A 26,966-nucleotide genomic window follows, 5' to 3' on the forward strand; every position below is an offset into this window, starting at 1 on the left:
GGAGGGACATCCTCTCCTCTGCTCCTGGGTGGACTGACTCCCTTGATCTCGTGGCCCAAACGAATGTCAGGGAACCAGAGGGACTGGGCTGGGGCTGGGGCTGGGGCTGGGTCTGTGTCTGGGGCTGGGGCTGGGGCTGGGGCTGGGGCTGGGTGCAGGGGAAGTTGCGTCAGGGCTACCAGGGAGGAGGAGGGTTGGGGGCGGGGCGAATTCTGCAGAAGATTCTTTGCTCCTCTGATAGGCATTGGAAAACCTGGCTTGGGTCAGGCACAGGCCCCCCACCCACCGAGTCCCAGGTGTTCTTTGATTTCCCTTGGCATTGACCGAAAGGTCACTTCTTCCCCCCTTCCACTGGCACATGCCTGGACACCACCGTTTGTTTCGCCGTCTCCCGGTATGCCTCCGGTGACACACGTTCACACCATCTGCTGTGGGATACGCCAGTGCCACGCGTGGTCACATGGTCTCCACCTCGGATTCGCCCCTGTTCCTGCCTGCACGTGTCCTGTAAAGCGCGGTCGGCTTTCCGGAGCCCCAGGGCTTTTAGAAGCGGAGCAGGCCACTGCTCTTTCGAAGGAGGAGGGAGGCAGAGGGCTGATGGATCAGTGAAGTTTCAGCTGACGCTACGCCTTGAGACCTATGGGATCATTCTGCGCTGCAGCGAGGCCCTGCCTGCCTCACCAGATGTGGTGAGCCCAGCCTATCTCACTGGGAGGGGGCCAAAATCGGATCTGAACGGGAGTCCCCAGAACACAGCAGGCGTCCTGAAGCTCCCCTTCCCTCCGTGGAAGTCGGCTCAAGGAGATCCTGAGGGTGGGACTCCTGGGGGTTTGGCCCTGAGACAGGACACCGGCGGCCCCATCTCCCACGGCGTCCCAAGCTGGACCCCGTATCCACACGCCGCCTCGGCTGCAGCAGGAGCCTCGCTGCAGCCGCGCAGCGGGGGCATTATTTAAAGGGGACGCAGCCTGACTGCCAGGAGCGGAGCGCGAGTCGGTCCAGCCAATGCGCATGCGCGAGGCGCGAGCGGCTTCTGCCGTCACAGTGCTTCCCACGGTTGTCTTAGAAACCCGTCCCTGAGGCTTGGCAGAGCAGGAGCCCTCCGTGGCAGTGCTTGGGTGGCGGGGCTCTGAGGCTCCGGTCTGACCTCTCCACGGGGTCGACGGGAACGTCTCCGGATGCCAGGAGTCGCAAAGGGCCGACCAGGATGAGGAAACCCCAGGCGGAGTCCGGGGGAAGCAGCACGGCATCCCAGCCTCAGGCCTGCCCGGACGCTGTTGGGGTGATTCTCCCCAAAAGTCGTGCCGCCGTCATCTCGAGGACAGGTCGGCCTGCGTGCCCCTGGGCTCTTCTCTCACCCCAGGGTCGTTCTCGTCGAGAGCAGAACCCCGCAGCCTCAGGGGTTGCCTGGGGGGGTGTGTTTCCATGCCTCTGCTGTATGACTCTGTTTCTGTGTGTGTGTGTGTGCGTGTATGTGTGCGCGCGTGTGTGTGTGTCTCCCATCCTCTCTTCTCTCTCTGTCTCTCAGTCTCTGTGTCTTTCTTTCCCTCTCTCTGTCGGTTAGTGTGTGCGTGCCCCTCTGCGTGTGTGTCTTTGGCTGAATGTGCCCTGTGCAGCACAAGGCGATTTCTGGCATGTCGGCCTGTCTTTGCTGAGCCTCTTTCTGCGTCTCTGCCTGGGTCATGAGGCCGGCTGTCAATCGTTTTCGCCGCCGCGGATCCGCTTTGGGTGTGTGAAGGCCTGGCCCACGTGAGGAGATGCATCGGTCCCGGAGCAATTGAAATCTCATCCCCATCATGAGCTGCCTCTTTTCTAAGATCAACATGACCACACAGCAACCAAGGAAAAGAGCCCCACAGGAGCTCTTTGTCCCGCAGTAGGGAAGCAGGACCACATCAGAGAAGATGGTTGTACCTTTTCACGGCTCTTCTCTGAGAAATGAAGCCACACCACCATACCGTGTAGAAGAAGCAGCCGGGAATGGGAGATGGCAACAATCCCTGTCACTGTCACTGGAACGCTGGCCTCTCTGGACAAGCCACCCTTTTGGAAGCCCTCCCCTTATGCCCGTGGTGGTGGCACGGCGCTGTATCCTGCCGGGGCTCTGGCCTCTGCTCTATCCTCCCTCTTGCTCTGCCTCACCTGTTTCTCAGGGGCCTGGATGCCTCTCGCTCTGGCCCAATGTCTTCAACAAAGATGACTTCCCAGTCCGTCAGGGACACACTTCCTGCAGATCCGTGTCATGATGGTATCTCTCTCCAAACGTCTTTCTGCTTCATTGGGCAGGTCTCATGACCCTGGATTTCTTGGCTTCCATACGTGTCTCAGACAGGGAAGCTTCCTTGTTCTCCATGTTTCCCCTCATGGGTGGGTGGATTGCCTAGAATGAGCGCTAGGCGACCGTGACTGGCCTTGTCTTCTAGGACAGGTGGTGTCGCATTTCCTCTGCACTTCCTGTCTCATTCTGGAGGGACATCCTCTCCTCTGCTCCTGGGTGGACTGACTCCCTTGATCTCGTGGCCCAAACGAATGTCAGGGAACCAGAGGGACTGGGCTGGGGCTGGGGCTGGGGCTGGGTCTGTGTCTGGGGCTGGGGCTGGGGCTGGGGCTGGGGCTGGGTGCAGGGGAAGTTGCGTCAGGGCTACCAGGGAGGAGGAGGGTTGGGGGCGGGGCGAATTCTGCAGAAGATTCTTTGCTCCTCTGATAGGCATTGGAAAACCTGGCTTGGGTCAGGCACAGGCCCCCCACCCACCGAGTCCCAGGTGTTCTTTGATTTCCCTTGGCATTGACCGAAAGGTCACTTCTTCCCCCCTTCCACTGGCACATGCCTGGACACCACCGTTTGTTTCGCCGTCTCCCGGTATGCCTCCGGTGACACACGTTCACACCATCTGCTGTGGGATACGCCAGTGCCACGCGTGGTCACATGGTCTCCACCTCGGATTCGCCCCTGTTCCTGCCTGCACGTGTCCTGTAAAGCGCGGTCGGCTTTCCGGAGCCCCAGGGCTTTTAGAAGCGGAGCAGGCCACTGCTCTTTCGAAGGAGGAGGTAGGCAGAGGGCTGATGGATCAGTGAAGTTTCAGCTGACGCTACGCCTTGAGACCTATGGGATCATTCTGCGCTGCAGCGAGGCCCTGCCTGCCTCACCAGATGTGGTGAGCCCATCCTATCTCACTGGGAGGGGGCCAAAATCGGATCTGAACGGGAGTCCCCAGAACACAGCAGGCGTCCTGAAGCTCCCCCTCCCTCGGTGGAAGTCGCCTTAAGGAGGTCCGGAGGACAGGACTCCTGGGGGTTTGGCCCTGGGACAGGACACTCGCGGCACCCTCTCCCAGGCTGCCCCAAACTGGACCCCGGATCCAGTCGCTGCGGAGGCTTCAATAGGAGCCCCTCTGCTACAGCACAGTTGCCATTGTTTAAAGGAGCAGCAGCCTGACTTCCAGCACCAGAGCTTTAGTCACCCCAGCCAATGTGCCTCCACAAGGCTCTCCCCGCGTCTCTGCCTGGCTTGTGTGGCCGGTTGTCAGTCATTTTTCCGGCGGCTCCAGTTTAGGTTTGTGAAGGTCCGGATGAAGTGGGGAGCTACATCTCTCTAGTAAGAATTTAAATCATCTCCTCACCCTGAGAGGCCTCTTTTCTCGGATTAAGGCCTCCACCCCACAGTCAAGGATAAAAGCCTCACCGGAGAGGTCATTGTCTACCCGCAGGAGCAGTGCGGAGCGACCTGAAAGAAGATGGTTCTCATTCGTCTCTCTCTTTCATTTTCTTGAGAAATCTAGCCACAGGGTAACTCAGGTTTTGAGAGGATGGGAACGGGACGTGGCAAGGATCTGTGAGTGCGCAGGCTGTGTTTCACATATCATTAAATATAGTCTAGTGAGGGTTCTGCAGATAGCTGGCGTTTAAGTTTGTTTTATTGAATCAAGGAAAAGAAAAAACGCTGAGAAAATAATGACACATCTTGCCTGCCAACCCATCTGACTGTTATAAATTTAATAGTAATTTTAATTTATCTTCAATTGTAAAGGTCCTTGGCAGTGATACCTAATTTCCTAAGATTGCCTTGCTTCATATTGTATGATTAAGATGTCATGCATATCAGAATATCTGGAAATTCTTCCCAACGTCCTTGACATAGGTGATTAATCACATTCCCAAAATAACATACCAAAACGAATAACAGAAAATCATTTTAAGTTGTGGTTGCTTCATGCACAAAACATTTCATGTGTGTCTGGCACTCTTCCGGGCACAGATTTCATCTTAACCTAAGTATTGAAATGCTTGTGCCCTTTGATTAATTTTTCTATGTAAATACTTTGATAATAAGCTACATTGAGGCCGGGTGCAGTGGCTCACACCTCTAATCCCAGTTCTTTGGGAGGCTGAGGCCAGTGGATCACAAATTCCGGAGATCAAGACCATCCTGGCCAACATGGTGAAACGCTGTCTCTTCAAATATACAAAGAATTAGCCAGGTGAGGCCCGGCTCTGGCCTATGCCTGTAATTCCACACTTTGGGAGGCTGAGGAGAGTATATCACCTAAGGTCAGGAGTTCGAGACCAGTCTGTCCAACATGGCAAAACCCTGTTTCTAATAAAAATACAAAAAATTAGCCGGGTGTGGTGGCAGGTGCCTGTAATCCCAGCTACTCGGGAGGCTGAGGCAGAAGAATCCCTTGAACCCAGGAGGCGGAGGTTGCATTGAGCTGAGATCATGCCATTGCACCATTGGGCCTGGGTGACAAGAGTGAAACTCTGTCAAAAAAAAAAAAAAAACCTGGTCTATACTAAAAATACAAAAATTAGACCCTGAAGGTCACGTCCAAATGAGAAAGACATTGTTTGGCTCAAATAGTCTGACACTAAGGAATAGTGCAGACTGGACAAGTGAGGTGACTGACACCTGTAATCCCAGCACTTTGGGAGGCCGAGGCTGGTGGATTACCCAAGGTCAGGAGTTGGAGACCAGCCTGACCAACATCGTGAAACTCCATCTCTACTAAAAAAAAGTTCATGAAAATTAGCCGGCTATGGTGGTTCATGCCTGTAAATCCCAGCTACTCAGGAGGCTGAGGCAGGAGACTCGCTTGAACCCGGGTGGCAGAGGTTGTGGTGAATGGAGATCACACCACTGCACTCCAGCCTGGCAACAAGAGTGAAACTCTGTCTCAAGAAACAGAATAGTGCAGAGTAAGAGCAGATTTATGTATGTATGTATGTATGTATGTATGTATGCATGTATGTATGTATTTTCAGAGAAGCAGGGAATCTGGAATTTTGGGTGAAATGTCTGTTTCCAGAAGCTGAAAATGCTCTCAAATGGAATATTCAGGCTAGCCTCTATCAAGCTTCTCCTTGTTCTATGTGTGAATAGCATGGGACAGAGGGAACAGTTTGAGCCAAGGCAGGATGGTGGGATGGGACAGATGGCCAGGGCTGCTGCACTGGGGGCCGTAGTGGAGAATTTGGCTGGAAATGCAGATGGGACCAGACCATGAAGAGTCTCAAACACAGACCTGAGGACTCTGACCTTTATCCTGGGGGCGTCAGGAAGCCATGTTATGTGAAGGAACAAGGCTGTTTCTCCCTCAGCACTAGTGCAAGGAAAGGCCAGGGAGGCCCTCAGTGGAAGCTTGCTGCTGGATTTGTTGATGTGCCTTTTCTCCTGCCTGCAGTAGGGTCAGAATGGCCTGGGGTACTGCACACTTCCTGCCAGGAATAGAAGGCCCCACAGCTATAGCACCCCTCTTCCCTTTAGTTCTTTGGAGGGATGAACACACTATTCAGCCTCTCTGAGCCTCAGTTTTCTCATCCATAAAATGAAGACAGTATAGCAACCTCGCAGGTCACAAGGATGTTTTGAAATTTGGTGAGCACAGCATAGCAGGTGTATTTTTGGGTCCTATTATTACATGTGAACCAAGTTGCCTTGTAGAAAAGGCACAGGCTCAGGGGACCTGTGTTTCAATCCCACTATGCCCCTGTAATGCCCACCTCTCAGGTATGATGGAAAGATTAAATTCATGGAGATGATGCCTGTGCAGCATCTGATACCCAGTAGATGCCTAAGAACCTAACCTACCACCAACCTGAGCAAGCACAAGCAGTCCTGCTCCTCCTGCAAGCACTGGGGATGCTGCCAACCACCCACCTTAGAACACTGCTCCTCCTCCCTCTCTGCAGGGGGCATTTTATAGGCCTCAGTCGCTGGGCTTGCTGTCCTCTCACCTGTCACTCAGCGCGGGGCTCAGAGCAGGCATTCTTCACCTTTGCAAGAAGCTTCTCTATGCATCCCTGTCCGCAGGCTTGCTGAGTGCATTCACCTATTGTATTCCTTATAATCAGGACAGAGTTGCTCCCCACTGTGTAGATGAGGAAATGGAGACCTAGAAAGGGAAGGAAAGACCAACACTTTGAGCACCTGCAATGTGCCTGAGGCAATGTACCCATTAGCTCTGCTTCACAGCAGCCCAAGAGGGAGGTATTATTCTTCCCCTGTGTAAATGTGGGTGTTGAGGCTCAGAGAAGGGCAGTGACTTGTCCAAGGTCACATAGCAAGCAACCGTCAGTGCCTGAGGGAAACCCAGGTCTTTCTGACTTCAGAGTGTGGGATTTAGAACAAACATTTCCAGCGTGAGATTGACAGATCCATCCCCCAGTGCTGTTCCAAGGACCAGATGGGGTCATAAGTGTGTGAGTACCTGACATGGTGCCCAAGGACTGGGAGTAGAAGCAGAATCCCATCCACCTCCACCTAATCATACAGAGAAAAGAGACAGGAGCCCAGGGAGGGCAGTGCTGTGCCCAAGCTGTCAGCAAGCAGTAGGCAGAGCCCAGGACCCTGCTTTCCCGTGCCCATTGCTTCCCAGTTCAGGGCAAGGCCACCTCACCAGGGCCTTTCCCTCTCCTAGAGAGGAACTCCCCAAGTTCCTCTGACCAGGCAGGAGAGTGAATGAGAGCAGAAAATTCCACTTCAGCACACACACGTGGAGCCTGAGGCTGAAAGCTGGAATCCCAGACTTTGACACTCAAGAAGCCACCTCCACACTCTTTCAGCACCTCCACCTGGGACATTCGTGAGCACTTTGCTTCCCTCCCAGGGTAGAGGGGGTGTCCCGGAGACACTGGGGCCCTTAGAAGGCACTATGAGTTGGCAGTGACTCCAGCAGTGTGGTGGGATTGCGGGAGGTGTAGGAAGCAGGGGAAGCAGATCACAGCACTCAGGATGGCCAGAGCTGAAGGCATCAGAGTCCTCTGCCCTTGCTCTGCAAAAAAAAACCCACAGCATATTCCCCTCCCACTCCACACCTCCCACGGTCAGCAGTCGGTCCCAGAGGAGGAGCAGTGAGGCCTCAGGAGGACAGCAACCACTGCTGGCAAGGCGTTGGTGTTCTCCTGTTGAACTGCACAGGTTGTCAGCATCAGACAAGGTCGCTCTGTGACCATGATGGGTCAAGACAAAGCAAGGTCACTTGGTAGCTATCATGGCTCAGCTCATGCAAAACATGGACAAAAATGACCTCACACCCCCTCCCCTGTGGCTATGTCATGACCACTACCTCCTTGTCAATTGCAGCGTTAGCTTTGGTCTTGTCTTCCTTCCTTCTAGGTAAGATTGGGGAAGATGCCAGGTGATAGAATCCACCCTGCCTCTGACAGCATCCAATCTGGAGCAAAGGCTTCTTTCAACCCTCCCCCAAGCTTCCAATACAAGCCCAAATTCTGGAACAAATCCTTTCCAACACCTCCTTCAGAGAAGCTCCCTGGCTCCAGGCAGTGCTTGCTCCCCTCCCTGCAGCAGGGAGCCCAGCTTGCGAGCTGCAGGTGTGCTCCAGGTGGTCACTGGATGCAGGGTATTGACAGATGGATCCCATCGATACCCCCACTGCATAACCATGTAAGCACATCATCCCCCACTTGCACATGAGGAAACGGAGTTCCGCAGGGTGGAGAAGGGAAGACATAATTTGTCCTTCAAATGCGATACCGGTGAGATGTGAGAGGCAGTACCCCTCATAACTCTGTGAGGCAGTGGGCACACCAGGACCCTCCCAGGAAGTTCGGGTGTGTGGTCGCCCCCATTGCATAGCATGGGCGGGAGTTGGGGAGACCACACATGGGTCTCGCCACCTCTCCACTGGCCCGACCTCCCTGCAGACCCCCGGGACAGAGTCAGCATCTGCTTGCTGGCAGGCCTGGCCACCAGAGGTCTTTGCTTATGTCTAAGGTCCCTGTAGTTGTGGTTCACAGGATGGGGGCTGCTCCTGAGATTCAGCACCACACAGGCACTGCACAGCACTGTGCCATGGTGGTGGGCACTCACTTTCCAGATAGGGCCCATGTTGCCAGCAGGCATGATGCATCATTTACCCGACCCTGAGTGCAATAGGTCATTTTATGGAAAAAAACTTGGGCCAGGCGCGGTGGTTCACACCTGTAATCTCAGCACTTTAGGAGGCCAAGGCGGGCGGATCACAAGGTCAGGAGCTCAAAATACAAAAATTAGCCAGATGTAGTGGTGGGCGCCTGTAGTCCCAGCTACTCGGGAGGCTGAGGCAGAAGAATCGCTTGAACCCAGGAGTCGGAGGTTGCGATGAGCCAAGATCATGCCACTGCACTCCAGCCTAGGTGACAGAGCAAGACTCCATCTCAAAAAAAAAAAAAAAAAGAAAAGGAAAAATATTTGTAGATGAATGAAGGTGACTCCTTTGAATATTGGAAATGATTTTATTTTAGCCATTGGTCTGGCAGTCATTCTGATGGGGTGACATGTGTCCCTGCCTTAGTCAGCAGAGCACAGGAGTGTGCTACACCTCCCCTCAACTAAGATTCAGCCCATGAGCAGGAACGCCTGTCTTTGTGTCATACCAACAGAGAGGATGTATCTGGTTTCACCATTCACTGCAGAGGCAGAAATTACCCAGAAAGAAGAGATAGTCTGTTCCCAAGAGTGTGTCCTTTTGACTCAGCATGGGGGTCATCTCCCTTCCTTGGCCGGGACCCCCAACCTGAACACAGAGGCAGAGAACATGTGAAGGGCTCCCATTCCCAGGTGGTCCAGGGTACAAGCTCTGAGTCTGTGGTCCTGGTCACTGCCCTTTTCTCCACAGCATGGCTGCCACCATCCTGGGCTGGGGCACAGAGGGGCTTTGCAGAGATCAGCATAACAAAAGCATCAGTGAGATGCTGCAATTGCAAACCGTGATACTTTCGTGGGCTGCCAAGTCAGCCTAAGCTATTTGTTGCTGCACTCAGTGTCCCCAGACAGCTGTGTGGCTGTCACTGCCTCTGGTGTGTCCCTTTTACTTCTCTTCTCTTGTCTGAGCTTCTGTTCTGAACTCTGTCTCTAACTTACAAGAAGTCAAGCTCACTGGATTCTGAGATCTTCAGGGTCAAGGACTGTGTCAGTAGTTCATGTCTCTTTCTAGAGATCACAGCTTAGTATCTGGCACAGAGTAGATACTCAGCCAATGCCAAATGATTCATTTTCCAGAAAGCTGAATTTCATCCATAATCCTAGTCAATGCAAATACATTCTGCCGGTGGTGTGTGTTTGTCCTCTGAAGGCGTTTTCCCAGGCTTTGTAAATACATACAGGCCACTTAGAAATTTGAATGTCAAAGAATAAAGGAGCTTAGAAAGTAAACATTGGAGAAGTGTGGGAGGGTGGTATTATTTGCAAGACATTCCTTGGTCCTTGTGAGTTCTATACACCCTCGATGAGCACCGAGTCTGGGCCAGGCCAGACACCCAGCTGGACCCAGGAGATACTGAGGTGAGTAAAGCCAAAATGCCTCCCTTCAGCAAGAGGCAGGCAGTCACACCAAAGTGATAAAGGCACAAAACCCAGAGGCAGCAGAGGAGAAAGAACTACCTTGTTCCTGGACAGTGTGACCTCAGGGAGAGCTTTGAGAGGAGGACATCTGTGCAGGGCTTGGAAGGATGAACACAAATTTGCCGAGCAGAAAAGGGAGCCAAGGAAATCCCGATGGAGAACAGCTTGGGTGAGAGTGTGAGCCACGGGATTGAGGGGCACAGGCATGGAACTGGAGGAGCAGAAAGAATGAGGAGGTCAGCAGAGGTCAATCACAGAAGGGTTTGAATCCTGGTGAGGGAGCAGTGGGTGCTGCACAAGGGACATGGGCCTGGAGGAGATGCAGTTAGCTCTGAGTGAAGATGGAGCACGCCATCCACTAGGGAACCACAAGATGCAATAGAAATAAGAACCCTGAGAAGCCTGCACAAAGGATGAGAGTCCCAGGGGTAGCACCAAGAAGGTCCCTGTCAGAGGCCAGCTTGGAACGGAGACAGAAAAGACTCTTGAGGGTCTCAGCTGCTGCAAACCTCCTCAACAAATCATATTTTACCTTCAAATATTTGCTAAAGAATACTAACTATTGGAAGAGCAATGGTCCATTGATAATAATTATTCCCTCACTGTACATTTTTTACAATTCTCAAAATGCTCTCGGTCCAGTGTCTCATTGGAACCCCCATATAATCCCATTTTACAAATAGGGAAATGAGGCCCTGTGATGTCACACTGAGGTTTGCAGCAGTTCCAGGATAGAAAATAGGGAGCACTTTCATCTCAGCCCTGGGTATGAGTCTCAAAGTTCCTTTTCTGGGAGGGGGTCCTTGAGGCCACCCAGCAGTCCATAGTCCAAGTCTTATTCTTCCTCCTTGGGCTTCTCCACACCTGTGTTCAAAGCCTCCTTCTCCTCCTTTGTTCTCAGGTACCACTACCAGCTATTGGGCAGGGAGACCTCCTGCTGCTGCCCATCCTAGGGTGCATCCTCCAACATGGGTGCATTGTGGTTCAGCCAGCACCTACACTACCTGCAGCCCAGGGCTCCTGTGGTGGGCCTGAGGTTCCTCCCTATCAAATGGAGATGTGCTGGGGTTGCTGCCTTTGCTGAAGCCCATGTCCAGGTCATCTTCGGGGTGGCCCAGGGTACAGGGCTCTGGGGACAGGCCAGAGGGCTGCAGGGGCAAAAACCAAGAGGATGAGGGGATCTCTGAGTCAGACCACCTGGATTTGCATCCCAGAGACTAGCTGAAAGGCCTGGGGTGGACTGGTTCACCTCTCTGGGCATCAGTTTCCCTGTAAAGTGGGAGGTATAACAGATTCACTCCTACAGTTGTCTCTGAGCTTTACAGCAGGTAATGTGTGCAAAGTAGTTCGCACAATGCCTGGCACATGGTAGGTGATAATAAACAGGGTTACTATGATATCGTCATCTGAGCTAGGTCACTCATGCACTTCTTCAATGCTTCAGGGTTCCCCTCCATCCCTCACACGGTAGCAGCAAGTGAAAGGGCTGCCCCTGGCCTTGAGGAGCTCACATCTTCTCATTTCACAGGGGTCTCCGTCCAGTGACCACACACGCCTGGCATGCAATAGGCGCCTCATCCACATCTGGTGAAAGAGTGGAAAGCAGGTCATTATCATGTATTGTTTGGCACAGAATCTGCAGTAGGGGACAGAGAAGTGAGTGACTGTAGTTGTGCTCACCAGTTCCTGTCCCTGAATTTTCAGGGATCAAGAGGCCTTAGCAAGTCTAGTACCAGGGAGTGGGCACTGTGTGGTGGGGCAGGAGGCAGGTCCTGAGAAAGGCAGTGAGGTGAGGAGAGGAGCTCTGCCTTTGAGGTCTGGGAGATCCTTCACCAGGACCTCACCAAAGGCCCCGGGCAGGTCATCCCTCCTCCCAGAATCTCTCTATGCTCTTCTGTATAATGGGGCTAGCCTGGAAGAGATACTTGCACAACCATGTTCAGAGCAGCATCATCCACAATAACCAAAAGATGGAAGCAACCCAAGTGCCCATGGATGGATGGATGGATCGACAAAATGCTGTCTATGCATACAGTGGAATAGTGTTCAGCCTTGAAAAGGAAGGAGATTCTGATGCCTGCTGCATCAAGAATGAACCTTGAGGACATTAGGCTGAGCAAAAGAAGCCAGACCAAAAAGGCAAATGCTGTATTATTCCACTTTTCCAAGGCACCTAGAGTAGTCAAATCCATAGAGACAGACAGGAGAATGGTGGCTACCAGGTCCTGGGGAGGGTGGTAATTGGGGAGTTGTTGTTAAATGAGTTACAGAATTGTAGTTTTACAAGATGAAAAGCATTCTTGAAATTGGTTGCACAACATTGTGAATGTAGTGCCACTGAAATGTAAACTTAAACATAGTTAGACAGTAAATTTTAGTTTATTTTACCACAGTTTTAATAATGGGGTAGTTATGCCTGTCTTCTTGTGTTGCTGTAGGATTTCATGAGATAACATATAAGGAAACACCCAGCATGTTGCCTGGCACATAGTAACTGCTCAATAAATCACAACTGGATGCTATTGAAGATAAAGTTACCTGACTTCTCTGAGGCTTGCTCTCTTCAGCTGAAAATTCTCCCAAAATATATTAGATGAGACCCTACTGTATTATACTGGGTTCATAAATACCACTCCCCCTTTTCCCTTCCCACAGAGTGCAGTGAATAGAAGACACTTCTCTGCACCCCAAAAGCTCCATGCTGATTGCGAGAAGGAAATGCTGGATGGAGGGGTTCCTGGAACTACTGTGAGGGGTGAGCTTTCCCCAGATGTCTAGAAATGAGGCAGAGGCCCGACATCTTCCACCCCCACTAAGGTTACCTTGCAGTTCCCAGCTGGCTCTATACTTCCTAGAAACTGCCACTTTTCTGCCTCCGTTACCTAATAGCCCAGTCAGCACCATTATCATCATCACCATGATCGCCATCACCATCCTTACAATCACCAACACTATCATCATCGCCATCACCATTCTTACCCTCACCATTCTCACCATCATCAACACCAGCGTCTTCACCATAACTATCACTATCGTTATCACCACCTTCACCATCACCATCCTCACCATAATAATTATTGTCACCCTCCCCATCCTCATAATCATAATCATTATCAACATTACCATCACTATCATCGTCACTATCACCATTCTCACCATCATCATCCTCATCATCATCACCATTATCCTCACCATAACTATCGCTGTTATCATCACCACCTTCGCCATCACCATCCTTATCATCACCATCACAATCACCACCATCACCATTCTCACCATCACCATGTTCACCTTTACCATTCTCACCATCATCATCACCTTCATCATCCTCAACGTAACTATCACTTCATTATCACCACCTCCACCTTCACCATCACCATCCTCACCATCATCATCACCACCATCACAATGATCCTTGCTACATGGAACCATGCACTCTGGGTAGGAGGGCTCTTGGGTCAGGGCATCTAACACATCTCATAGGATAGAAACCCAGCCCCTTAGGGTCTCACAGTTGGTGAAGTAACTGATTCTTGTGAGGTCATGTTCCTCTGGGTGATGTGGGATGTCACAAGACCAATAAATATGGGCTGAAGCCCATCACATCACTTCTTTTTTTTGTAAAATAAGCTCCATCATCAGTAGTAGTTGTCTGATAGCAGAGAATAAGAACTCAGCAAATGTAAATAATTTGATGCTATGAGAAGCATATGAAGCGGAGTCCATATTCCGATATGCATCTTTCCAATGATGGCAATTCTTTACCACTTCCATGAAGGAAAGGAGAAAATATTATTACAACATTACCAGAAATCGGTCTGGTCTAGGCAAGGCAGTTCCTCTTTCCAGGGTCTCAGCATTGCTCATTGTCAGCAGTCAGGGCACTCATCTGGGCAGTAGGCAGCACTGCTGCAGGGAAGTTCATGTTATTGGAAACATGTAGCATCTTCTCCTGCTACCATCGCCACATTGTCCATGAAACCACTGGGCAAACGATGGAATCTGGGAAAAGTTCTCATAACCAGAACATAATCATCCATATCAGGATATCAGCATCCACCCAACACTACTGTCCAATCAACAGAAGCTATAATCTCATCCAAATTTTCTCATTTGTGCCCTAAATACATTTTTTTTGAACTTTGTAATCCAGGATCCAATCCAGGAGTTCCCATTGCATTAATTGTCATGTCTCTTAAGCTCCTTCAACTTCAAACAGTTCCTCTGTTTTGCCCTATTTTTCATAACCTTAAGAGTTTTAAAGAGCATAAGCATTTATTAAGGATATGTTCACCTTTTTCCATCTGATGTGTTTCCACATCCAGACTTAGGTCATGTATCTTTCACAAGAAAACCACAGAAATACTGCTGTGGTCTTCCTAGGACATCACAGCAGGAGGCACATGATCAAGTTTGTGCCAGATTTCTCCACCACAAAGTCATCATTCTTCCAACTGTAATTGAGAAGTATTTCATATGAAGATATTAATTACACATACACATTAATGTATACTTATATGTAAAATATATACAAAATATTATTTCAATGTCTAACCAATATAGAAGTTATTAATTAGATATGTTTAATTTTATTTCCTACTAAGTCTTCAAAATCTGGTGTGTGTTTTACCCTGACAGCACATCTCAGTCCAGCCTAGCCACATTTCAAGTGCTCGATATTCACATGGCTGTGGCTACCATATTTGTCAGGGCAGCACTAAGCACTAAAGAACTTCTTCCTAGGAGAAGTTCTAAGCTTTCAAAATGTTTGGCAAATACATTTTATAAAATTCTTCAGAATCCATAAATAGGCAATTACACATTCAGTAAGCCATAGAATCCAACATGACATTAAAAATGAATCCCTCAACAAAAAAGAAGGTAGGCAAAATTTTCTTCAGACCAAATGGACAAATCGATTATGATTACCTAACATGCCCATTATTACTTATTAACATCCTTCATTAATACCCCCAAACCCCATCAACAGGTAAATGAATAAATGCATTCAAGCCTATCTGAACAATGTCCCAATTTCTTACCATTCTTACTTCTTTTGCAAGCAGAAAAGACTCAGTATTAGCAAAGACTATTCAGATAGTTTGTTCTTATGCCAGTAGTTGTAATTTCCTGGAGGTCTATGTGATATCAATTATGTACTTCAATACCTCTCACAAGTACTTTTCCTGTTTGGCCATTTTCTGCAGTATATCCATGCTCCCATTTTCTCTATTCTTCTATTTCTATCCTAGACTTTTCTTTCATCCTATAATTCTTTATCCGAAAAATATTAATTTAAGGATAACATCACAAAATAGTGTATTTCTTCAGATGATACTTCAAATTGATACCTAATATACAGAAATGACTATCATGGACATAACCCACAACATGTGAAATGTATGGCTCATTCTACTGACATTATAAAGGAAATTTAATGACAACTGAATTTCTAGTCATTTTCCACCCAACCAGTTGCTTATAAAATGGCAAGGAATTGTAGGTATGTACAGAGTGGCTATTTTTTGGTGGGGTGTTCAGCAACTCTCCTCTTGAGAGCCCCCCTTTTCTTTGAGGACCATTTCAATGAGCACCAACTGGGCCTGACCCAACCTACCAGCCCCAGCCCTAGAGGTGATCATGATGCCCAGCTCTGGCAAAAGACTCTACCCTTGGATCATAGCAACTGTTTCAGTACTTTTTTTTTTGGAATCATCAGGAAGGACTCTTGCTTTTTCTACCACTGTGGTCTATGAGGACAAAGTAAAGTGGGTTATTTGTCACACTATCTCTTGCTACAGAGAGAGAAGAGAGTCATCTTCAGAAGGAAAAAATGAGGCTAAAACAAAAGGAAAAGTGTCGAGAGAAAGAAGGAGAACATTTCTTGACGATTTTATATAAGCCTCTGGGTCCAGCTATGCATGACAGCGACTTGGGTTAAAGCTCTGTCACTTATAGGACCATTGACTTAAATATAAAATAAAGTTTTGAAAGCTTTGAACTTTTAGATGAAAATACAGAAAAAAAATCTTTGTAATATTCAATTAATCAAAAATGTCTTAGATGAAGCCCCAAAAACCAAATGCACAAGAACAATTAATAAATTGGACCCCATCAATATTAAGAGCATCTGCTGTTTGAAAGATAGTGTTATGAGAACAAAAAGAAAACTCAAGGGGAAAATACTGGCAAGTCTCATATCTAATAAGGGATTTGAATCCAGAGTACATAAAGAAACTATTAAAATTTAATAATGAGAAAATAAGCAAAGAAAAAAACAAAAAAGGAAGAAGCAAAAAAAAATGTGAACATACACTTTACCAAATATATACAGATGGCATGTAAGTACATAAAGAGATACTACATATTATTAGGCATTATGGAACCACAATAAAATACTATTGTACACACATGAAAATGTCTAAAATTTTAAAAGAAGGCCCATACAAAGTATTGGCAAGAGTGTGGAATTCTTATATACTGCTGATAAAAATATAAAATGGTTCAACCATTTTGACAAACATTTTGATGGTCTATTAAAACTAAACCTAAACCTATTAGCTATTACACTCCTAATATTTACTCAAAGTTATAAGAACTTGTGTATATGAATGTTCATTGCAAATGTATTTGTGTAAGTTCCAAACTGGAAGCAATGCAAAAACCCACCAACAGGCAAATGGATATATAAGTTGCGACCGATCTGCACAATAGAATACTACTCAGTAATAAGATTAATGACCCATTGATGCCTGCAATATAGCTGAATCTCAAAATAATTATGTTGTGTGAAAGATGCCAGACCCCTCCAAAAAGGGGTCCATACTACACTTCATTTATATAAATGTCTAGACAAGGCAAACTCTTTTATAGTGACAGATTGGTGATTGTCAGGGAGAGTGGTAAGTAGGAAGATACAGAAAGTTTGGGATTATAAAAGGGCAAGGGGAAACTTTTATGAGTGCTGGATATGTTCATTATTTTTATTTTGGTGATGGATTTGCAAGTACATATAAAAAATAACACGCAATGGAAGTAGAAACAGTATTTTTGTTTCTTTCTTAAAAAAGCACAATTGACTTACTAATGCGATGTGTGTGCCTGTTGGGCACAAAGCACAACTTTTCAAATCTTAAAATCGGACTGGATCTCAACCACTGGACCTTATTCCTATTGCACACTGACTTTAGCACAATACTTCCTTTCAACGCGGTAATTAACAACACCCACCTTAAAGGTAAAGAAATGCACTTCTAACTACTTTTGAAACTATGAACTGCCTCAGGCTAGTAGTTCTTAAGGTCTGCAGCAAATGTTGCTTTGTTTCCCTCAAAAATATACAGCCTGGGCAACATGGCAAAACCCCGTCTCTACTAAAATTACCAAACTTAGCCAGGCATGGTGGTGCTTGCCTGTTGTCCCATCTACTCAGGGAGGCAGAGGCTGCAGTGAGCCTAGACCTCACCACTCCACTCCAGCCTGGGGGACAGAGTGAGACCCCCATCTCAAACACACACACACACATACACATACTCACACGCTATCCGCTGCTGCCCCTGTCAGTTAAACACAGCATCTTAGAGCACCTCAGCACACAGTGTGAGAGAAGTGGTCCTAAACACTTCAATTAAAAGTGAAACATCTCTGGCTGGATTTTTAGAATATTCACTTTTCAATGTTTTATATTATATTTAATTTTTATGTTTTAATTAATTTATCTGAATACAATAATCCAGACATTTGGAAGTAAAACAATGGAAAACATGCCTGCAAACACTAATCAGCACAAAGCTCATGTTGCTATGTTATTATTGACAGTTTAGACTTAAGCCAAGAAATATTGCTAAGATAAAAAAGATTTTACGATGTCAGTCACCAGAAAAGTATGCCAATTTTAAATATGTCTAAATATAAAATATCCCTTCAAATTATTTACTACAGAAACTGATATAACTAAAAGAAACATGGACTAATCTACAATATAGATTTTAACATACCTTTCAATTACCGATGGAACCAACAGAAAAAAATCCATAAGAGAAAGGGAGATTTGATGAACACAATGAACAAACTTGACAGAAACTGACATATACAGAACGGGACACTCAACAACTACTGAATACACGTCCTTTTCCAGTGCACGTATCATATTTACCAACATAGATTATATGTTGGAATTTAAAGGGACTCATCAGTCATGGCATTTTGCCTAAACTTGTCTGGCCTTCAACAGGGTTCAAATACAGTTAAATTCTTATTTCATCTAAAGAGTCCTATCCTTTTTTTGGAAATTTTACCGCAACAATCTAAGTTTGCATAACAACTGAACCCAGCCCTTGGAACTTGAAGTTTATCCTAGCCAAAGGCAGATTAAACTGTCTAAGTAATAATGTCCTTCAAATTGTTGTCCCCTGCTCCAGTAACGGACTATAGCTCCAAGAAGCTAACAGACTGTTTGTCCTTCATGGTATACATTCTATGTTACATCAAAACACAGTATAAAGCCTTGAAATCAGCAGCAGAGAGAAAAAGATCAACAACCATCTAGCTGTGACCTCACTACATCGTAATTACGCTTTTAGCTGACTCCTTTACTTGATTCCTAACTGCTTATTTCTGGCAGGGTAGCACTAATCCCTGACCAAGCTGACCTTTTAAGAAGTGAGCAGAATGAAAAGACTCTACCACCAGTGATCAGTTTAACAAGCTGCAACACTGGTCAATGGCTGCAACTCTAGTCACTGGCTGCAACTCTAGTCACTGGCTGCAACTCATATTGTGGGTTTTAAGAGCTCAGAATTAACATGGAAATACTATTGACTCCAAAAGAAACCCAGAAATCTCTGGGAATCCAGCAAAGATAGAAAGGGTCCTCTCAATAGTCACCACTCACACTTTGCTTTGTTTTGGTAATTATTTTATTACATACGGAGAGTATCAAAAAAGTATGCCTTTTCCTCATTGTTAATGCTAACCCTAAAATGGTAAGGCTCTTGCAAGTTGAAACCCCCAGGCTCTCACTGGCCCTTCAACAGAAGGCAGTGAAGTCACCTGCAAGAGTGATCACCCAAAAGCTTCCAGGCTGGACAAGTTGGGACTCAGTTCTTTCAGTTCCCAAATTCACAGTTCTCTTGGGATATGGTTTTTTATGGAGCTCCTGAAGATGAGAAATTCCACCCAGGAAATTCTGTTTATAAAAATTACTCACATCTAATTATCTCAGGAGACATTAACACAGCAATGTTGAAAATTTTCCATTAATTGTTAATCCATGGAGAAAAACTGGACAATTATTTTTTAAAATATGGAAAGCTTCATATAATACAAATTATACTACCACATGTGATTCAACTTCTATTCATTAATGCCAGAGAAGTTAATAATTACGAATTGCCAGTGGTTGAAAAAAAAAATCATTCATCATTGGAGAAGTCCAGAAGGTTTAAAAGAGATAAGAATTAGTTTTTGGCTTTGGGGCTTTTTACGCTTTCCAAAAGATTTTGCTCTTTTTGCTCATGGCTTTTTCTCTCTCTCTCTCTTTCTTTCTGATTTCAGTTTCTTTTGATCTCTCCTGCTTAGAAATGGTGAGAGAACTTTGGATGTGGAACGTGGAGGAGGAACACGAAGTGAGGATCTGCACTTGGGATGCTCAACACTGCGGATGCCCAGCAAAGGCACTGCCCGGTCCACCTCCCGGAGGGGTCTCTGTGCCTCAGTCGGCATCGCAGCTGATGGTGAAACTTTTGGTGTGGCAGAAGAGTGTCCACAAACTTTGGAAGGTATCCGCTGCATCCTCCATGGCAGTGTATGCCTGCCGAGGCCGATCTTCTCGGGGAGCGGAAAGTCTCGTTGGTGGGCCAGGGCTGGCTGGCTGGAGCCACTTGGGCGGCGCAGCCCTGGCGGAGGTTCAGGCGGCCCCGGTGTCGCAAGCGGCTGTGAGTGATGCCTCTTTGGGGCCGGAGGGGTCCCAGGAAGGCTGCAGACCAGGGCTGAACAGCGGGCAGCATGGTGGACGCGATGGAAGGTGACCGGGTTCGCAGCGCCAGGGGGCCCAGCAGACCCCGAGCCCGGGCATCCCGCATCGCCAGCAGCACCGCGGGGAGGCCTGGCGCTGGTGACGCGGCGGCCACTGCACGAGGCCCACGACCCAGTCCCAGAGGCCAGCCCATCGTCAGCTAACATCAGGAACCCTGGGCCAGCTGAGGCCCGGGCCCCAGGGGCAAGACAAAGGGCAGAGGCTCCGCAGGCGGGGCCAAGAGCCGGCAGCGCAGGCCTGGCTCCACCGCCGCGGAGCTCGCAGGGCGCAGCAGGCACCGGGCAGCAACCAAGGCTTCCAGAGGAGGCTGTGCACCCCCGCAAAGGCTCCTGCCCGGCGTCCAGCCTCTCCGCGGGGACTCCACGTGCAACACCTCCTCATTGTCCTTGTCTAGGGCCGAGACAAGGTCCTCGCTCCCATGGCGCGACTCCGGGGGCGCAGGAGCCTAGGCTGAGCAGGTGGAGTAGGGTGAGCACCGCCAAGAACCCAACGAGAGTGGCGCCCCAGGGCGGCACAGGAGGCCGCATTTAACGTGTCAATCATCTCAAAGATTTTATGACATCTTCTTTTTTGACATCTTATAATATCTATAATGTTTATTATATCTTGTGATATAATTATTAACACCACTTCATTGTGATTATTATGATTATTTTTATACCAACAAATCTTCAATTATTAATATTCCCAGTTGCTAAAGAAAAATGAAAACGACTAGTTTTGAAAGCCTTACTTCTGCCAATGGAAGCACATTCCAGCATGTCGCCAATGCAATCCACTTTCCACCACTTTCAGAAGAAACCTTACTGCAAAATTATACTATCCTACCCTTATATACTTTGTGTGTGTGTGTACTTGTATGTATGTACATTATATATGTAATATATATATATATATATAAAGTATGCCAGAGATGAACAAGTATTAGAAAATTAAATGCACACAGGTCATGTCAGTGCTATGTATAATGTGGTGTACTAAGTATAGATGTTCAACAGTGTGGAATATAGGCTGGAACAAGACTTCTAGTCTTAAGCAATTCTTTCTAGGTTCAGTCTCTGGAAATAATGCTCTGTATCAAATGTGCGAGGAAACTAATGGGTTTTAAAGACTATTCTATGTCAACTATAACATTTCATTTGGGGATTTCTGTCCCTTATAATATCTACCTCATTTTGGATGGATTCCTTGAGGCCTGGTTTATTTTTCTTTTCCTTTCTACACATCGCTGCTTAGAGTGATGAATGGAGTTGTATTTTGAATAAAATAGCTAAGAATCCTTTTGTGAGCAAGGAGCATGATGGTACTTAGACCTACCATTTCTCGTTACGGTGGTTACGGTTACGGTGGGGCTGGTGTGTTTACCTGGAGCCTGAATGTCCACTGGGACATGATACCCACTGGGATTTTTTTGTGTCAACCTGGTCTCTGATGTCCACCTGGGGATTGGGTATCCACCTAAGGCCTGACATTTACCTGGAGCCAGATGTGCACCCGAGGCCTGATGTGTATCTGTGGCCTTATGTTCACCTGGGGACTGATGCACACCTGAAGCATAGGTTTTCACCTGGGGCCTGATATCCACCTGTAGTGTGGGTGTCAACCTTGGGGCTGATGTTCAGCTGGCATCCACTGTCTACCTGGGGCTTGGTGTACACATGGGGCCTGGGCATCCACCTGAGACTTGATGTTTAATATGGCCTAGAGTTCTTTTGGGGCCTGTTGTACCCTGGAGCCTGGGCGTACACCTGGAGTCTGGTGTCCCAGCTGGACACCTGGGTCCCAGGTGATCTTCAGGCCCTAGGTGAAATCTCCAGGCTCTAAGTGGACAACCAGGCCCCAGGCTGATGTTTACTGGGGCCAGATGTCTACCAGGCCCCAGGTGAAAACTCCAGGCTCCAAGTGGACAACATGACCCCAGGTTCCAGGTAGACACTGGAATCCAAATCAACACCAGGCCCCAGATGGACACCCAGGCCTGTGGTGGACATCAGAATACAGAAGGTCATCTGGCTCGAGGTGGATATCAAGCCCCAAGTGGATACCTAGTCCCCAGGTGGATATCAGGCCCCACTTTGACACCAGTCCCTGGGTAGATACCTAGGCCTCAGGTGGATATCCAGTCTCTAGCTAAGCATCAGGCTCCAGGTGGACCCAGGCCCTAGCTGACTGGGGACTAGTGTTCATATGGGGCCACGTGTCCATCTGGGCCCTAGGTGTCAACTTGTAGCCTGATGTCAACCTGGGAGCTGGTGTTCACCAGAGGACTAAAGTCCTCCTGGTGCCTGATGTCCAACTTGGGACTTTGTGTCCACCTGGAGACTGATATGCACTTGGGACCAGATGTCCAACTGGAGCAAGATGTCCATCTGTAACCTAGAACTTCACCTAAGGCCTGATGTTCCCCAGGGCCTACAGGGCCTATGTATCTACCTAGGGACTTGTGTCCAGGTGGGGCCCGAGTTCCATATGGGGTCTGGAATTAACCTGGGACCTGATGTCCACCTGAGGCCTGGGTGTTCTTCTGGAGACTGATATCTATCTGGGGCCTGGGTGTCCTCCTGTGGTCTGATGTCCACTTGTAGGCTGGTGTCCACCTCGGGCCTGGCTGTCCACCTAGGAACCTGATGTATACCTGAAGTCCAGTATCTACCTGGGTACTGATGTCTACCAGGAAAGTGATATAAACCTGGGGCCTGATAGCCACCTGGGCCCTGAGTGTCCACATATGTTCTGATTTCCTATGGCTTGATTGTAGGGCCTGAGTGCCACCTAGGTCCTGATGTTCACCAGGAACCTAGGTATTCACTTGAGGCTTGATGTTCACCTGGGGCCTAATGTCCATGTGAGACCTGGTATTCACCTAGAGCCTGGGCATCCACCTGTGGCCTGATGTTCAGTTGGCGACTAGGAATTCCACTAAGGCTTGATGTCCACCGGGGGCATAGAGAACCACTTGTGGCCTAGTGTTTCCCTGAAGCCTAGGTGTCAACCCAGGGCATAATGTCTTCTTGGGGCCTGCTGTCCACCTGCAGACTGGTGTCTGCATAGGGCCTGGTATCCATCTGGGGTCTGGTGTCTGCATGGGGCCTAGTGTCTACCTGAAGACTGAGTATAGACCTCAGACCTGATGTATGCCTGGGGCCTATTTATCCACCTGGGGACTAGCATTCATCTGCAGCCTCATGTCCACTTAAGCCCTGGATGTCAACCTGGTGCCTAATGGCCACCAGGGATCTGTGTACTCACTTGGAGCCTGGTGCTCCCATAGGGCCTAGGTATACACCTGGGGAATGATGTGCAGGTGGAGGTGGATGTCTTCCTGGGTGCTGGTGTTCACCTGGGGACAAGGGTCTCCCTGGGGACTGGTGTTTATCGGGAGCCTCATATGCACCTTGAACCTGCCCGTCTACCTAGGGCCTGATGTCCATGTTAAGGCTGGGTGTCCACCTGGGGCCTGGTTCTCCACTTGGGGCCTAATGTCCACCTAAGACCTAGTGTTCACCTAGGGCCTGGGTGTCCACCTGGAGCCTGATGTTCAGCTGGAGTTGCATCCACCCGAGACCTAGGTATCCACCCAGGGTCTGGTGTCGAACTGGGGCCTTATGTCCACCTGGGGACTAGATATCTACCCGAGGCTTGATGTCCACCTGTAGCCCGATATCCACCTCAGAGCTGGGTGTCCACCCAGGTTGTGGTATCCACCCTGAGCCTGGTGTCCACCTGGGTCCCAGTGCCCACCTGGAACCTGGGTATCACCATGGGAACTGGGTGTCCACTTGGAGCGTGATGTGCACCTGGGACCTGAGTTTCCACCTAGGGCCTGATGACCACCTGAGACCCAGGTGTCCTCCTGGGGTCTGATGTCTACCTGAAGCCTAGGTAACCACCTAGGGCATGGTGTTACCTGTGCCTTGATTTCCACCTGTGCCTGGTGTACACCTGGGGCCTGGGTGTCTATCTGAGGCCTAATGTACACTTCAAGTCCAGTGTCCACTTGTGGCCTGATGTCAACTTGGAAGCTGATATCCACCTGGGGACTGATGTTCTCCTGGGGCCTGATATCCAACTGGGATCAGATGTTCACCTAAGGCCTAGAGTTAATCTGGGGCCTGATGGTCACCAGGGTCCCAGGTGTCCACCTAAGGCCTAGAGTTAATCTGGGGCCTGATGGTCACCAGGGTCCCAGGTGTCCACCTAGGGCCTAGTGTCCAACTAGGGCCTGATGTCCACCTGGAGTCTAGTATCCGCCTTGGCCCTGATGCTACTTGAGGCCTAGGTGTCTTCCTAGAACCTGAGTCCCGAATTAGGCCCTGATGTCCACATGAGGCCTGGTGTCCTTATAGGGCCTGATATCTACCTAAGGCCTGGGTATCCTCCTGCAGCCTGATGCTCACCTGTAGGCTGGTGTCCATATGGGGCCTGGGTGTCCACTTGTGAACTTGATGTACACCTGGACTCCAGTGTCCCCTTGGTTACTAATACATACCAGGAAAATGGTATATACCTGGGGCCTGATATACACCTGGAGGCTGTGTGTCCACTGGAGCCATGATGTCCACCTGGGGCCTTGTGTTTACCTGGGGCCTATATCCACCCACTACCCAAAGTCAAGTTGGGAAAAGGGCCCAGCATAGGTTAGGAGCACAGAACAGGGACCTCATTCATAAGAAAATCTGCTGTAGAAAAGGTGCTCTAAGCTCTTAAAACAGCCTCTGCCTCAGGAAAGACTGTCCAGGGCATAGGAAGCCCACACACGGTGGGATGACAAGTTTGCATCTGGCACTGCTGGGAGCCGTGGGGGTCTCTGCCCTTTTAGCCACGTTGTCTCCTGCCTCTTAGGGTGGTGGGATTCTGGGCTCTGATTGCAGCAGGTGGATTCTCTTAGCTCTCCTCCCCTTTTAGCATTACTGTCTTCTCTAATAAACCTCTCACTTTGATCTGCCAGGCTGTCAAATGCTTTGATTGCCCTCTCTGTTTTGGTCCAATGGTTCATCAATCCAAATATTCACAATGGAAGGACAGATTTTAGTCTCTTCATACAGTGGGATATTTCACAGCTATTAAAACAAAATAAATGCTTGTATATTGATAGGCAAAGTCATCCCACGTCAATAACTTTTAAACACATTTTATGATCCCACATCTATATCTATACATAATGTTTGCCACTGCTTAAACAAAACAACATCTAAGCTTTAGACTCCAAATGGAATTACACGGGAGTCTTGATGTCTGTGTTCTGCAGTTCTGCCATGTTTGAAATTGTCAAATAAACATGGTGCCTTTCCGGTAGCCACTCAGAATTCCTCCTTTCTGTCCACAAAGCATTGTCACCATCCCTGTCCCATTTGCCCCAGCCCCGTGGAGCTTGCTGAGCTGGCACCATCATCTCTTGGAATAGACAAAGATATTGAGGACCAGAGAGGGGAAGCACCTTGTTGACATCCCACAGCTCTGAGTCAAAGTGGACTTGGACTCCCTTACTAGCTGTTTCCTAAAGTCCAGGGAGCCCTGGAGGCCCAGGAATGTAAGGGCTGGAGGCTGGCGCTTTCTGTCCTGAAGTAGGGGAGGTGGGGCTACAGCTCACGGCTTGAGTGCATTTCCTCTCAAGTACAATAAGGGCTGCTTTGTAAGATAAAAAACATAAATGGCTGCCTGCAAATTTGTCAGGTAATGTGTTTGTCTCCCCTATGGGACTGTAAACTTGGTATAAGCAGAGACCTGTCTGAATCACCCTAGTGTCCCCAGCAGCAGGCCAGAGCCTGACATATAAAATGACTGACTTCATTGAATACTAACACCTTCTAGGTGCCAGGTACTGCTCCAGATGCTGGAATCTGCAGTGAATAAGTTACCCAGAATCCCTGCCCCTGTGTAGCCCTCATGTAGTAGAGCAGAACAGATGATGAATAAGTAAGCATGCAGGGTGTGGGATGGGTGGGAGAGCTGCATTGTGGAATCGGGCAGTGTGCAAAGTGGACACTCAGGAAAGAACCTGAGGGTTGAGCTGTGGATATGATGGAGAAAAGTCTCCCCTAACATGAGTGCAGACACTCCAGCTACAATCAAGCGGAGGTGGAGAATGAAGCACAGAGGCAAGCAGCTGGGGAGATGTGGGGGTGGGATCCAGGGAAGGTTGTCTCTTTATTGCATCTATTTTCAAATTGAAATAGGAAGCAAGGCAGCAGGTGTAAGGAAGGCTGGGGAAGGTTTTAGAGGTTTAAGGAGGAAGGAGAAGGCACGATACTGTTGCTTGGGGACAGGGCAGCACTTCCAGAGCTGGGTGCCTGGGCTCCAGGGCAAGTCACTTCATCTCTTCCTGTGCCAGGATCTCCTAAGCTGTGAAATGGTGATTATTATAGAACAGATTCATAGAGTTTTATGATAATTAAATCAGTTGGTATTCATAACATGCTTAGATTATATATATTTTTATTAAGACAACAAATAAAGAAGTCTGGCATACTTATGGACTCAGGAAATGAGTGAGTTTGTAGGACATCATCCAGGGCCCCCTGGAGGTTTGGGCTTAATGATTAAATGAGAGCAAAATGCATGTGTGTTTCTCTCTGGCTGTACTCAGCCACCTGAGTGCAGGAGCAGAGGGAGCGGGTGGCTGGTTTTCAGCAGAGTGCAGTTTTGCCCTGGGAGTACAATAAATTGTAGGGCAAGAGAGTGGAGAGTGTTAGAGAGGGTGGATGACAGGCTAGACCATATAGTCTCAGCTGGGAGGAGGGGAAATTTACAAGAAAGTGAGTGAGACACAAAAGTGAAAATTTGGAGTCATTGAAGTGTGTTGGAGTTGGGAGGCAGTGGGATAAAGGAAAGTGGTGGTCAAAAAAAGGGTGTTTGAAATTGAGGGTCTGGAGTAGCTACAGTTTCTGCAGTGACAAGGACATGAATATACAGGTAGGAGTGTGTGACTCAGGGAGGGTGGAGACAAAGTTTCTAGGGGTGGAGGGACCAAGAGCCAGAGCATGAAGAGGACTCTCTATGCGCATGTTGCCATCACCTCAGCAGGAGAAAGTGCCCATGAACTGGGAGATAAGTCTTCATTGCATAGGGATGTCGTCCTGGGTGCAATCTGAG

General features: G+C 48.4%; 1 protein-coding gene across 5 annotated transcripts in view; it reads left to right on the forward strand.

Moving 5' to 3' along the window:
• LOC129017664 (uncharacterized) overlaps positions 1–21,149 on the forward strand; it is a 32,377-nt gene extending 11,228 nt beyond the window's left edge. For 2 of the 5 annotated variants that reach the window (XM_063655659.1, XM_063655660.1), the window contains exons 2-4: positions 7,613–7,900; positions 12,494–12,593; positions 19,394–21,149. In XM_063655659.1, coding sequence (XP_063511729.1) covers positions 7,613–7,900; positions 12,494–12,593; positions 19,394–19,866 — 861 coding nt within the window. In that variant the 3' untranslated portion in view covers positions 19,867–21,149. Of the gene's footprint in view, positions 1–1,085; positions 1,283–7,612; positions 7,901–10,739; positions 10,936–11,366; positions 11,445–12,493; positions 12,594–19,393 lie in introns of those variants that run through there. The other 3 variants (XR_010124547.1, XR_010124548.1, XM_054458271.2) reach the window with 3 other exon arrangements.
• Positions 21,150–26,966: the final 5,817 nt, after the last annotated feature.

The sequence above is a fragment of the Pongo pygmaeus genome, chromosome 19 (genome assembly GCF_028885625.2).
Source record: "Pongo pygmaeus isolate AG05252 chromosome 19, NHGRI_mPonPyg2-v2.0_pri, whole genome shotgun sequence".
NCBI lineage: Eukaryota > Metazoa > Chordata > Mammalia > Primates > Hominidae > Pongo > Pongo pygmaeus.